The 15,597-nt window shown below is 38.5% G+C and overlaps 1 protein-coding gene across 1 annotated transcript in view; it reads right to left on the bottom strand.

Annotated features, from left to right (window-relative positions):
• Positions 1 to 300: 300 nt before the first annotated feature.
• The window catches only part of LOC137257597 (uncharacterized), a 106,246-nt gene continuing 90,949 nt past the window's right edge, over positions 301 to 15,597 (bottom strand). The window contains exons 20-30 of the mRNA XM_067794915.1: positions 15,405 to 15,551; positions 14,658 to 14,907; positions 14,358 to 14,539; positions 13,831 to 14,139; positions 13,310 to 13,582; positions 12,732 to 12,971; positions 12,037 to 12,240; positions 11,252 to 11,498; positions 6,460 to 6,638; positions 6,128 to 6,280; positions 301 to 5,818 (exon numbers count right to left, since the gene is read on the bottom strand). Of these exons, the coding sequence (XP_067651016.1) occupies positions 4,737 to 5,818; positions 6,128 to 6,280; positions 6,460 to 6,638; positions 11,252 to 11,498; positions 12,037 to 12,240; positions 12,732 to 12,971; positions 13,310 to 13,582; positions 13,831 to 14,139; positions 14,358 to 14,539; positions 14,658 to 14,907; positions 15,405 to 15,551 (3,266 nt within the window). The 3' untranslated portion in view covers positions 301 to 4,736. The remainder of the gene's footprint in view (positions 5,819 to 6,127; positions 6,281 to 6,459; positions 6,639 to 11,251; positions 11,499 to 12,036; positions 12,241 to 12,731; positions 12,972 to 13,309; positions 13,583 to 13,830; positions 14,140 to 14,357; positions 14,540 to 14,657; positions 14,908 to 15,404; positions 15,552 to 15,597) is intronic.

Below are 15,597 nucleotides of genomic sequence, written 5' to 3' on the forward strand. Positions count from 1 at the left end.
TATTCACTTTTTGATGATTGGGCAAGTATTAGCCCAGAATTGTCATGTGTAAATAATGAAGAAGTTGAACACCCGTAACAAGTGTCTTGTATGAAACATAGAAGACAATCAACTTTACAGTGGACCTTACACATAAGGTCAGTTCAAAATGTCTCTACATATTATCATATTAATATGTTGCAGTTCACTTGTGGTACTATATTTTCTTCACCAACTCCTAGCAGCTCTGATGTGTGTCAGCATGTGTATTGAGGAATCTCCTGTGGTTCAGCTGTTACACAAACAAAAACAAACACACAGTTGGATGGAAAGTCTCAAAATTTATTGATATTTCAGAAGCATAATTTCCAGGAAACGTGAGTGATGGTCTCTCTGCTAATAGTGAACCTACCAACTTCAATAAACCACCTAATAAACAACCTACATGAAACTCCATGTACACAAACTATAACATTACAAACCATAAAAACTGAGGACTTAACATTTTAAAATAATCTTAAATTCTTTTTAATCAAATCTGAAACTAATGATAAATAGTCTGTAATGATAAAATACGGACATTCTTTGCTTCACAGTGACAAAAAGATATTCCATAATGTTGGTATCAAACACAGGTTAAATGAGAGACATCACCAGTGTATTTCCATTCAGTTCCAGTCATCTATGGCCAGTAGAATACATATATACTGCAATGTCTACAGAACACTAGAGTATTGAGTATGAACACAGGTGGTGGTACAACCGAGCAAGCCCAGCTGCTCTTCCAGAGATACAATGTAAAACACTACACCATCAACTTGGAGAAAGTCACAACAACTACAACAATAGTTTGCACAAGGTTCCATAGCTTATCATAAAAATGGCTACAATGATTCAGTCAAATATCATGTTCATTTACAGAAGAACCCTTTGAAGCTAGCCTTCTATGTCAGTTTCTTTAAGTATACACCTGTCTAAGTGCATGCTCTAAACACACTGAGGGTTCCCAATAATTAAACTACATTTGTGATGTCATTACATCGTCTGCCTGCTCCATTACTTTTCAGAAATAAAGCAACATGCACCAATTTCAATTCAAAGACTTCATTTTGTCATTTTGACATTTACTTTTGATAACAGAAATATTCCCAATACTTTGAATGTAATTTAAGTAGGGTAACAGCCTCTCAACTTGCCATTCCTTAAAAATAATGTGCCTCACTCCCCTCTTTAAAGAATGGAGAGTTACTCGGACATTACCCTATACTTAATTACATTTATTCCTGCATTGACTATTACATAAGGCCTATCACAATGATCTTGCACTGATCATGTAACTGACTAGTATTGTATTGAATGCCCTTAGATTTACACAACTCTTGTTTCTTTGTTAAGTTATCCCACTATCCACTGCAACAAGAGACTACACCAGACACGGATACAGCCAGGAGGTGACCAGCAGACAGACAAGTTGATTCTACATCACTTATTTACAGACAGGCAGGTTCCAGCACAACACATGAATTGAGTACAGCCAACAACTGGAACAATATACACACATTCAGTCTCCCCAAGGATACATTGCTGCACACCACAAAAAGAAAACCAGATTTCAGACCTATATACCCACAAGAAGACTCTGACAAGAAAATGCTGTAAGGTTATATATATGCATGATAATGTGATGAATGCCCATTGTAAACAGAAAGTAACAAATGAATAACTTATCTTGATGGGTAATTACATACTGCGATGACGACAACCTTCAGCACATGACGGCTGTAACAACACAACCAGTATCTTTGTTTTTTCCAAAGCATGAAATATTTATGTAAACTGATATGACATTTGAAATAAAAGCCACACTTCTCATCTAAAGCAGAATATTCATCATTCAAGTAATCCTGTGTTTTTGTTCCATTTGAACAAAACCCATCCTGAATAAATTACAGAAGTACCACAAAATAATTTCAAACAAAAAATTTGCATCAAAAGCATTCACCCTCTCTTTGGTAATATTACACTGAGCACCGTGTGTGGACTTTCATAAGCAGTCCAAACTAATCCTCTCCAAGACAAGTTCTAGTCACCTAGGTATTTAGTTAACACAACCCAAGAATAATAAGGGCACCTCCAACTGGGTTTTCATAAATCCTCAATAAAATTTTAAGAGTAAAATTGCATCATCAATATGTTAAAATGCATGTCATTAGCAACTTAAACTATTAAAATATCAAAATTGTTTTCATTGAAAACTGGTTAACTGTCAGTGTGAATGTTGACTCTGGGAGATGATGCGAACACCTAGAGCTACCAGCAGTTTGCTTGCATAGGATGTAGATGATGTCTCAGCACTATCAATGTCAACACCAAGCACTGTAGGGCTAGAGGAACACACTGTACAAAGTCAGGAGTCTAGAGATATTTTCGAGATGAGGCCTGAATAGGCCTGAGTCCTGGGATTTGCAGAATCAGGAAACACAAAGAACAATAAAAAGACTAGTACAATCAAGCTATTCAAGATGTACGCTGTGCTCTTTCTATTCATCCTTACCCCAGATAAACCATTCCTGTAACAACTTGATGAGCATTTACTAAATGTAAACCAACATGATCAGTGTCCACTGTATTTGTGTATACAAGTTGACATCCTCTGCTAATTCCGATGCTAGCCTTGTTATCAGTTACCAGATTGATATCTGATATGCATCAGAGTATCAAGTTGATATGATGATTGATACCAGTATGCTTCATTTGATGAACAGAATGCCTGTCGACACAAGTATCACAGTATTCATCAGTGTGAATATCACCTGTGTTTTATAGTGTACTTACACTTCCATGTTATTGTTGGCAATATGTAGAACTATGTGATCACCAAAGCTCAAGGAAATATTAAATCTATATGTAACTTGTCCTCTAGTTGAGCATCTGTTGAAATGAAAAAGTGTCACAAGAGTGAAGATTTGAAACAAAGGCACGAAACATGTTTTGCCCAGCGGACACTGATGTCCTACATGCAGACATTGCTTCTGTCCACTAGCTCAAGACAACAGCCTCTCACAACCACAGTACTAGTGCTACGAATACTTACAATGTGCACATACAAACCACTAGTCATAAGCATTTCATTGCATGCACATTTTGTAAATTCTTGAGCCTTTGTTTACGATTCTGTGCTTCTCATGAACATACTTTTCAAAAGTGTATAGCTCTGAAACTCTTCTTTCAATAAGTTTCTAGTAAGAAATAGCACACAACAAATGACTTGATTTCTTAGCAGCAAGTTCACGTATGCTACACTGTAGACATCTTTCTGTACCAAATACAAAGGCATGTGAGTACATGACACAGTAGATATCATGAATCAAATCAAAGCTTTATAGCTCATTTTTCAGATGAATTTAATTGATCCCTAATTAAAAGATAATTGTTTCAAAACAATAAAATTCAAGTTGAATTCTGATTACAAATTAATGTCAAGCAAATACATAAGAAATAAATATTCAGTTCTGAAATGATCCCTAAGTATGGAAGCCAAGTATTGTTCCAGTAAGTTTGTCACCACACTGGAAAACTCTGAATTAAATGCTGTGATGTGTCGTATCACTGATGGATATACTCATTGATGGCACTTTATTATTGAAGATGTGCCCTCAACAAGTATTGTCATCAATGTTTGTTGTTAGCAATGGCTTGTATGAATGATCACATGATTCTTATGTAATATAACAGTATGAAATAAGATGCTCATCGCTACAATGGATATAGTAATGATTGGCCAACAGTGTGCCAAATGCACTAAACATTAATATCAAATAATTGTAAACTCTCTCAAAATGACAACCTCTTTCATGTACAGTACATGTGTCATGATTCAATGCAGATAATATCGATCAGTAAATCAAATACAAGATAAAGAGAAAGACATCAATATACATATACTGGGGTTGTAAAGGCTGAAAAATATATCCTTGGTTCTGCAGCAATGATGTATCATTTAAATCAAAGCATTTTGTAGTGCGTTATGGACAAATTTCACAAAGTTCACTAACCATAGGGGTTCATACTTCAACACAAAAAAGGGGCCCCTTCAAAGCCATTTGAAGACTACTGACAGAAAACAAATTATTTTTTCAATTCATAAATGGTTATGATTTTCCAACACAACAACATAATATACACATATTATGTAAACATCACTTTCAGGTTATTTACTGGTTCATATCTAATAACCTGGGCCAATAAGTAAAAAGTCTTTTTGAAACCCGAAGTCGATAAGTGATAAAATGAATGATGTTTTTTATTGGTAATACATCCAGGTATGAAAAATCCTGAATAACAAACTTCTTGTTAGTGCAACTTGGCAACAAACGATATGTACATAAATAAGTATAATTATCATCATCATATACATCAAGTCAGGGCAAGCCAATACTTGCAATGAAGTATTCCTGTGACAAATGATGGCTAAATGATATAGTAACACAGATATTCCATACTCTTAGTGACAACAGCCCCCATTTCCACCAGATGAAGCCATGGACTTCATAATCCCATCACATAGCGATCTTCACCTTAAAAGTTTAGAACTTTAGCCTCTTTTTCCAAAGATAGTTTACTTCAAACACATTAAGAGGAACTTTGGGCATGACTATGGTGTTTAATGTATCTGCACTTTAAAGAGACTGTCATTATTCAAAGAAAAGAGTGGAAGAATATTTTCTACTCTTTTCAGAGTCTAAAGAAAGAGCTACCTACTCATATTCATAGCAACTGTTTTCAGTGATGGATTTCTTTGACCGCTGAGATGGAGGAGTCCTAAACATTGCTTCAAGGCGAGCTCGGGAAGCATTGGGTGATGCCCTTGGGGTGGATGGGGGTCTGTAGAGGGAGTCACTGGACACACGGCTGGATGTGGAGGGGGAGATAGGAGATGGTGGGCGCTTGTACAGAGAATCACTCAGAGGCTTGAATGAACTTTGGCCATCTTTTGGCAGGTTGGGACTGCGATAGGGCGACTCCAGGTTTGATTTGAAGGTGCTGGGCATGATGACTACATCACGATTGTTTGATAAGCTCCGATGAGGCATTTCCGGGGAGGCACGGAAGGACCTGTGGGGCATCTCTGGTGATCCCCGGAAGGATTTGTGTGGAGTTTCTGGAGATCCTCTGAACGTGCGCTGCATGTGTGGACTCCGATAGGGGGACTCTGGTGGAGAGCGGTGGATTCCTATTATCTCTCTCACAGACTGAGGGCTTCGATAGGGCGACTCAGGTGACGACTTGAATGAGTTGGTTGATGCCCGAGGTGACATAGGGGGCTTATAGTTATAAAACCCTTCATTTGACCGGAAGGATTTTGTAGACTCTCGGGGAGAATTGGGCACCAATGTGTCATCCGAGGCCTTGAAAGAGTTAGTCCCTGATGACTCCCTTGGGGATGGTGACGGAGGTATCCGATACACTATGTCACTTGCAGTCTTGAATGAGTTCATGGAATCTCTCTGGGATTGAGGGGTGCGGTAAAAGGCTTCAAAAGTTGCTTTAGTGTTTGCAGCTCCATCGATATCTTCATAGTCATGGTAACCAAGATAGTCTCGGGTATCAGAGGGCTTTTCACTGAACTCAGACTTTGGAAGAGGTGGTGGAGCAACATAGATGTTGGGCATCATGTAACGTGATGCATTGGCGAGGGCAAGACTCTTGCGGGCTTGCTTCTGTTGGCGCTGATACTGTGTGTACATGAAGATGACCATACACAGGAACACAAAGCCAAATGTGCAGGCTGTGATAATCAGGAATTTACTCATCTCATCAATGGACGGTAAGGACACACCTGAAACATGATAGTGAACCTTCCTGAATGGCTGCTACAAAATTAAAAGAACTGTTTCTTATGATTAAATTATTTGCATTAACATTTATAAACCTCTTAAAACATGAAGAACAAGGAGAAAATGACATGGAGTGTCTGAATATCTTGGAAAGACCACTCCCTTTCTTTAGTCACCAGTAAGAAGGGTAGAAATACTCCAAATACAAATAAATCAATACCATCACAAATTATTTTGTCCTGATTTCAGGAGTTAATGTACCCAAGGTTCCATAGCTTAATTCTGTGCCTCCCATTTGAAGGGCTGCTTACATTGAGCTTGGCCCACTGCACCCTCCTCCTTGGTGAATCCTTCCAGGCAGCGCTGGCACTGTGTCTGCCTCTCCTTGTCCTGGTAGTATCCCCGTGGACACAGAGCACAGCGGCCTGTGCTGGTGTTGTGCAGGGTTCCCACTGGGCACGACACTGTCAGGAGCAGATGAAAGTATTAGTGAAAGAAATGTTGGTTTATCAAACAATAACATACAAAAACAAACCCTACCATCATTGAACGAGGTTTTGCCACTTGAACAAATAAAACAAGTTTACATTGAAAAAATAAACATCTTGTGTAGTATGACTTTATGTAGATATTTGTAACTTACCACAGCCCTCATCATAGCGCATGGCACCAGTCAGACACACCATCTGCAGGGGGGTGGTGCGCACAGCCCCTGGGACAGAGGTGTACTGCTGTTCCCCCACATTGAAGGACAGTGTGTTAGCCAACTTGACCAGCATCAGGTTGATGTTCATCAGCACAGACTCCACATGGGCACGGTTGCTGGAACACACAGGCAATACATAGTTGCAACATAATACATACATGATTCTTTCTGCTAGTACCTGAAGGTGAATTAACATGTAACAATTCTGCTGGCTACTAACACAACCTTCCACGTAATACCATTTTTACCAAACGAGTCAATGATTTGGTATCAGACAAGTAACTGCAAGCTTAATAATAATGGTACTTAACAGAAGTGAGTTAAGTATTCTGTTTATGGCATCATACGTGTAGCGGTTTTACACTAGTATATGATTGTCTTAAAAATATTACACTGCAGCATCTTCCCGTGCGAGTAGTAAATAGTCTGAACATAACCCCAGTATGATGATGTCTTTGAGTATCTGAATAATAAAACCTGGAAATTCACATGTAACAATTCTGCTGGTTACACTAAAATACAGATATGATCACATCACATCAACTTCGTAAATTTTCGTTTTTGTCATCTGACAGTTACTCATTGTTTTTTTAGACTAAGTTTGAATTATTTGTTTGTTTCTGAAAAATATAAATGCCATATATCTGTAATCAGCAAACTCACAATTTCAAGATCTGTCTCATATATCTGCCAAGATCTGTTTAAAGACATGGTTTTTGGTTTTTGGAAAGGGTTTTTGAGTTGTGCTCTGCTCCCATCCCTCCATTCAGACTAAGTCTGAAACGTTTCCATGGAAACCAAGAAACTAATACATCACAAAAACTTGTAAATAGCAAAAGGCACCACTGTGGGGTCTGCCACACATATCCTCCAAGTTTTACTGACAGATATTTAGAGGTTTTGGAGTTCTGCTCCGGAAACGAAACACACCTCTCTCTTTTGAGACTATGTCTGAAACGTTTCATTGGAGACCAAGAAAATAATAAATCATAACAAGAGTCATCAGAAGATGACATATACCCCCGGCCCAAACATTGTTTGAAATGACAAATAATCTGAGAGTTACTCGTTGTTTTTTAAGACTAAATTTGAATTGTTTCCATGGAATTCATGGAAATTATAAATGCCATATATCTGTAATCAGCAAAGTCACAATTTCAAGATCTGTCTCATATATCTGCCAAGATATGTTGAAAGATATGAAATGGTTTTCGAGTTGTGCTCTGGGAATGAAGCCCACCCCTCCATTTTGAGAAAATGTTCGAAACGTTCCATGGAAACCAAGAAAATAATACATTGCAGAAAAACCTTTAAAACCCAAAAGGCACCACTGTGGGGTCTGCCACACATAAAACATAAGTTTTACGGATATATATTAAGAAGTTTTTGAGCTCTACTCTGGAAATGAAACGCACCTCTCACTTTTCAGACTAGGTCCGAAACATTTCCATGGAAACCGAGAAAAAAAAAATCACAAGATCCTGTACATAGCAGAAGGCACAACTTCAGGTTCTGACTGATATATCTACCAAGTTTTGCAGAAAACTTTTGAACGGTTTTTGAGTTCTGCTCCGGAAATGAAACCCACCCCAGCATAAGACTAACACCAAAATGTTCATGTAAAAACAAAAAAAATTATAAATGTCAAAAATCTGTAAATAGCAAAAGGCACAATCATAGGTTGAGATTACTATATCTATCAAATTTGGTCTAAAAACATTGAACGGTTTCTGAGTTATGCTACGGAAACAAAATGTTTCCTGATTCTCTATTAGCCATAAGCATTTTGTCAATTTGCCTTTTTCTTCTTTGAATGTTTTTTTCAATCAAATGACTATAGTTCTAATAGTTAAATTTCTGGTTTGGAAAATGCAGGAAATCTGTGAACAGAAATGAAACAAGAAACCCCCATAAGTCTAGCTAATCCAGTGACTTAGATCATATGATATTTCATCTGCCACCTGATTCTGAAAAATAGTAAACGGGGATATTGTGTGGACCATGTCACTTCCAGCAATAGGAAATGTTTCCTTCATTGACTTTAAAATGGAACTAACATATTTCAGATACAAATGGTTGCGTACTCTAGTTGTGGATAATGACAGTTGTGGCTTTTGGCAGAAATTTATAATGGTTGTAGGTTCCACTATCATTTGTAATATCTTAATGGATGACATCACCAAAGATTTGACATACTTACGCAGCTAGTCAAAAGCTTTTCATATGGAAGCAGCTAATGGGAGCACTTCAGCTATGTTAAGGATACTCCCTTATGTCAACTATAAAGCATCAGTGTGAAAAATACTCAATCTTGACTAGCGAAGAAATCGATTCCATTTGGTGTAAAGGGAAAATAGATGTGATAATAAACCGAAAATGAGTGGTGAACATGTCCTGTCCTACTGTGCCACCTGCCATTCATCGGTGGTTACCTGGTGTAAAATCGACCTAAATATCCATATCATTTCCAGTTGTATATTCACTACCGAGATTCTACTCTCAAACTGATACTGGTTAACTGATTGTTTTGAGTAACGACCAATAACAACAACTTCTGTTTCAATGGCTATTCCATTGGTTTAACTATCTAATCAGCAGATGATATGACAGGTGCTACAAATCTTAAAAACTGGTGAGAAATTTTGGATCAATGTTTCCGTCAACAAAGGAAATATCATGCTTTCTAAATGTAACAACTTTTCATTGTTATTAGACTTGTGTCTGAGATTTTGTTTAGAGAAGTACTGTGTAATGCCGACCTGCCATTTGAACTCGTGAATCTGGCCATGCAGTCCATTTTACCATTAAAGGTCCGAGGGTGTGTAAAGCGATCAACTGCTGTGAATTGTGTCAGGCTTCTCTCGTTCTGGAATGGATTCTATTTGCTATTTTCAGGTTGACAATTTCAATACACAACCCCATACAACACTCGAATTTTAAGTGTCTAATGATAAAATAAATACCGAAAGGTTAATTTCTGTCCTAGCCTAGGTTCTGTGTGTGTGGATATATGTTTGTGCTGTCGGAAATAGTTCATGTGTACTGAATGACATTGTAGGCAACCTCATGTGAATGAATGACTTGACCTCATGTACCTAATTTAGAGTGCGACATAATATGTTTCAAATACCTGCAGTGTTTAAAATGCTTTCCACAGTCCATATTACAAGATGCTAGTATACGAATGCTCGAACAGAAACATGACACTTCCAAATCATTGAGTAAAAAGTGATTATTGCAAGGATCACAAACTTTTCATACCTGTTCCACCTTCGAGTAGGTAGTGGATCAGTTTACAGCATGCTGCCCAATCCCCTTTCACAAAAGTGTCTAATGTTGGTTGGACAGTAATTGTATATGACAACTAGCAATCACCATCAATAGCTGTTGCTGGGAAAAGTCACAGTCATACATGACCTTATGCAACTGTTGAGAAAGACCGCCTTCATAAATTCCCTGCAGACTGTCAGATGTTTTTCGCTGAGGGTTGTTACAAAAACAACATAATGCATTGTTAATCATAGCAATGCACTGCCCAGCAATGGAGGTACGTGGCATTTCCTGATCCATATTTAACTGTCAGTAATCAAAGTTTTCCATCATTTCACAGAACAAATAACATTGTTATACACATTATCATGATGATGCATTGCCAACCAGCAGGCATCTGACGAGTCAAATTCAAATGAAGCCAAACTCAGTGTTGTCATGATGTCCTGTGTTACATAGAGTATCAGTATACATTACACTGTTCCTCTTACACTTTCGCAGCTGAACATGTTACCGGAGTCTATTAGGAAATATACCGGAAAAGTAAAAAAAAATTCGATTTCTTGTGAAATTATGAATCAGATTATCTGTCACCTTTATAAACTAATGCCTTACGTAAACACATATATAAGAACAGTTAGTGGTTTCTAAACAAATATCCCAGCTAGAGACTTGTTAAGATGAAAATTTTATTTGTCCGTCAACACTGATACAAAGGTTACGGTTTCTCTCACACTGTCGTGTGTATCCATAATGTGTGTCTGCATTTTGCTTTTGAAAAACTCGCCAAGAAGACTTTGAAAGTGTCTAAAGAAAACTTTGCTTCAGAACTTGCAGTCAATATGGCAGTCATCGAAGGCACATCCTGGCACTTTTTGTGCAGAATCTGCGCAATGGTTACTGGACATCAGTTATGGAAAGTTTGGAATGTCTACAGCTGAGTTCGAGCTCACCACATTTTGGGAGCTATCTACTCACAAAACTGCCAAAAAACATGGCCAGAAAATGAAAACAAAAATAATGGCCAATTTACATTTTAGTGACTAGACCCATCCAGCCCAAACAGATGGGAATTAGATTGTGCATCTGCTGAAGAAAATTGGAAGTCATGGAATCATTAGTTCTGGAGATATCTGCTTTCAAAGTTTGAAGTTTAGGAATTAATTCTGAATTATCTGCCCTTTGTTTTGGGTCTAGGGTCTTGGGGTTTTGGTGCAAACAACTTCAGCACTGTGGGCCTCTTGATGATTTTTTTTGAAGTGATTCTGAGCACTGGTTTAGGAGTTATGTTTGGTACAAAAATCAGAGGAATATTGAACAATAATAATAATAATGATCCGAACAATTACAATAGGTCTCCTGCTTAAAGGCATGGAGCCCTAAATAAAATGCCAAGAAAACAAAATACCAAACAAAATTCACATCCTTTCATGCTCTAAACCAGTATCACTGTCTGTACCTGTTGTCAATTGTAATGTTCCACTTGACATAAAACTGATCCTCCACATAGCGGCGTTGTTTAGTGGTGGTGGGGCCACAGTGGATGGTGAGATTCCCAAAGGTGCACCTCTGACAAAGGTTTAGGTTATCCAGGTACTCCAAAACTGATACGGAAAGCTGAGCCTTCAGGCTGTTGTCATCAGGGTCACACGGGCCATTGAAGCTGAGGCTGAACTCCTGCCTCACTACTGGAGGTCGTCTCTTACCTGCAACCAGCAGACAACATTCAGTTAGTATGGTTACACACGTCATACAAACGTTCCTTTACCAATTATTGTTTATTTACTCATTTCATGTCCTTTATGCTAAGTGACATTCACTATTGCTGAGCACTGTAATTACACAGAAAATATAGCTAAACTGGAAGCCTGGACTGTAAAGAACAGAGAAGATATTAGTTGGTCTTCCACATATTAAATGAATTTCAGAAGATGAATGTCAGAAAGTGATGTTGGTAGCAGTCCCATCTTCCCTCAGTGTAAGTGGATTCTGGGACAAACTTCGTATATGCTGCTACTTTGTGAGCACATGCCAATAACCCAACAATGATAACAATCTTTTTAATCAAACCCAAATTGATCTTGGCAGCTAAGGTCAGGTGCTCTACCCAGCAAGTCATAGCACCTCAGTCAACTTGAACAACATCTGTGCCCATATCTGAAATCTGATGTGGGAAAAAGTTGTATTAGGAGTCTTTTTGTTCACTATACCTATACAGTTGTTAGTAGGTCACAGCAGACTTACGTAGACATGGCTCGTGATACTGCAGCAAGCTGGTTAGATGAACAATGTCCTTGACAACCATACAGTTGAAAGGTCGTGAGAAGGTGATGACAGGATGAAGGACAAAATCCTTGTCACATGCAATGTAGCAGTTGTCGACCTTTGTATGGTCATGGCCACACACAAAGGCACCATTATCAATGGAAGGAAGGGTACAGCTTTGTTCTGAAACAAGCACATGCTTAAAATAAAGCCATTTCTGAGAAAATATTCATTGTATCAGGAGATCTTCGCATTTTCTATTTTTCAATACTTATTGTTGATAAGTAACTGTTAATTAGCCTTTTGTCTACAATCACACAAAGTAATCTTCAAAATTTAAACAGACGTCACTTTTAACTTTACAAAACTTGTTCTCAAGATAATATTACCACCAATCAGGAACCAGGTTTTTACCTTGAAGAGGTCTGAACATCTTTGCTAGACCAAACCTAGACTTCTCATTTGGTCATCTCAAGCACATAGGCCATGTAGTCCCACAGCATAACTAGGATTCAGTTAGATGATAGCCACTCTCTATGTTAATGGTTAGATAATATGAGTGGCTGTATATTCTTGGTCACTGCAGCCCACATAATGGATTTATGACAATGACAGAGATAGAAGATTCTAAAGAATGATATTCAGTTTAGTGGAATTATTATTGGTCTGCTTACTTTGAATGACCATTATGGTGAAGTTGCATACAGCTGTGTTGCCTGCCTTGTCTACAGCGGTGTAGTTGACAATGGTGGACCCTTGTTTGAACTCAGTATCAGGTTTGTGTGACCCTGTCACTGTTGGCACTTCCACATTGTCAGTGGCCACAGGGTTGTTCCATGTGACTTTCTGTCGGTGGTGGTTGGTATTGATGGGTTTGATGTTTGGGCAATAGGTGAACTTTGGTGGGATGGAGTCTTCAAAAACAAACAAAACATGTTTTATCTTTGAAATGGAATTGCATGATGTTTGAACATGTTTTCACTGGGATTAATACTGCACTCCAGATGTCAGAGAGCTTAAGACAAAGTAGTTTCATGAACTCAACCTTGCTACCTTTCAAAAGATGAAATGTCATACAGGAAATTCAAACTGACCAAGAACAGGTAAATCTTTCAGCTCTGCGGTAAATTAACAAACTACAAAGGATAAAAAAATCCTGAATAATATTTATCTTGAAGAATTTCGTTTTCAAGAGGGAACCATCATGTATATGGCACTACAACGCCAGTGATGACTTCTGACCTGTACTCACCGTTGATGATCACCTGGAACTGACAAGTAGTCTTCTGCTTCCAGTTGTCTTCAGCTTGAAACAACACTGTGTGCTGTCCTGCTTTCCCATTGGCTTGCCATGGCAGTGTGATGTGGCCATCTGTGATTGGATAGTTGGAGTTGATTGGAAGTAGACTGCCATAGGAATCCATAGCTATGAGGGAGTCGGTGGACAACTTAACTGTCTTGCTGTTGGAGTCTAGTTCCATGACCTTCAACTCCCCCTGGGGGCAACCCTCAAAATAGGGCCTTCCTGTAGAAGAAACAAGGCCAACAATGTTTATGAGATGTCACATTTCAAATATACACAGATTAAATCTTATTTAACAATTAAGCTTCTCTTATTATCTTGAATTTCATTTGGTTTCAGTTGTCTCCAAGACCAGATTACTTTTTGTATTTCTTTGATTATAGTTGAAGACTTCAGTTGGAAACATCTCTGGTAAATACATTGTATCTCTAATGTGGAATGATCAAACTATTACGAGAAAGAGAACACACCTCGTGCAACTTGAACCTCTTCATTTTTCTCTGTAATGATCATTACTGGTGCAGTTGTCACCTCTGACCGAACAATATTTGGAGCAGTGGTCACCAAACTGTCTGTCATTTCCACTGTCACATCCTCCATAGTCACCAAGTCAAGATCATCTTCGGTGACCTCTTCAGAGGTCATGTGTCTAGACCTTTCTGTCGTTACACCAGCTGCTGCTTTTGTTTCTGCAGATGATGAGACAATGATCTCAGCAGATGTCATCTCTTCTGATGTCATGGAAGCCTCTGTTGTCATGACAGGAGGTGGAGATTTTCCTGGATCATTCACAACTTAATTACTTAATCATCAAGAGCTGTACATGATGACACTGAACATGGCAGGGCTTGAACAAGTTATTGCCTATCTACACTGCTATTCAAACCACTAAGTCAGGAGAGTGTTGAGTCGAATGCAAACTGATGGTCGTAGATATTTGTGTGAAAGTGATCTTGAATAATTTTAATTTTTTATTGGGAGCAAAGTTTCTACTCACCACAGCTCCCCTGATACCTGTCTGCCAGACAGGCATGGTGTGGTGGGGACACCCTCACATTTCCAGGGATGGTGGAATACTGCTGCTCATCCAAGCTCACCTTCAGGGTCAAAGACAGATCCTCCAATTTATGCTTGATATTGGCCAAGTCCTTGCTTATAGCATGCCCATTTAGACCAGTGCTGAAAGAAATGAATAAACATTACACAATTGATTATACAATATCAAGTTACATATAATCCATGTTTTACTGCCCACATAATCTGTAAATTGACACTTCATCCACTACCAAATACATACCAGTCATTGTAAGTGATGTTCCACCTGAGCTGGAACTGCTTTGTGTTGAACCACCGTTTCTTGGTGCCAGTCTCAATACACCTGATTGCAAGGTCAGTAAACTGACAGTGATGAGTCCGACATAAGTCATAGCGAGCTAAATAACGCAGTGCTGCATCCTTCAGCTCTGTCTTCAGATAATCGTCGCCAGGGTCACAAGGCCCGTTGAAACCAATGCTGTATTCTTGCTTCACTTGGGAACCAGTCTTACCTGTTGGAGACATTCAAGTTGAACATAAAGAAAATTCTAGGGGGGCTCTTTAGTTTCTGGGTTTTGTTTCTCATGATGTTATCCATCCTTTCGCCAAGGGGACAATCTGTATCTGAGCAGAAATGCCATCCTGTGAAATCAGATTCCCAATCAATAGTGTGCTCCTTTTAGCAACTGGTGGAAAACAAATGTATCCCCCTTACTGATGTATCTCACACAAGGAATTATATTGGTTTTATAAACAAAAGCAACATTCAGAAACTACTTTCCCTTAAATATTATTATCCATATTGATGTCAAATAGCAGCCTAGTATTGTTAGAATATCAGTCAGAATATTTAGTGGAGACATACTACAAAGTGAATCTTTCATCCATAAATCGTATCTTAAAGTTGTGCATTAATACTGTTTGATGCTTTACTGTTAGAAGTTTTGATGATGGAAATGTTTTGCACAGTTTTATTTGACTAGATTCCATCAACACAAGATATACTTACAGACACATGTTCCATTGCTGTTGTGGGCATACCTGTCCTCACATACACATTCTGTGGCTGAGGTAGCGCCTCGGGTTGTCATGCCAACAGGACACTGGGTACATGTGCTGTTGCCAAGGAACGCCTTGAAAGAGTCTTGGCTGCATGCTGCAATTACAAAGTTCATTCAAAATGAATAACAAAAGATTCTGTT

The sequence above is a fragment of the Haliotis asinina genome, chromosome 12 (assembly GCF_037392515.1).
Source record: "Haliotis asinina isolate JCU_RB_2024 chromosome 12, JCU_Hal_asi_v2, whole genome shotgun sequence".
NCBI lineage: Eukaryota > Metazoa > Mollusca > Gastropoda > Lepetellida > Haliotidae > Haliotis > Haliotis asinina.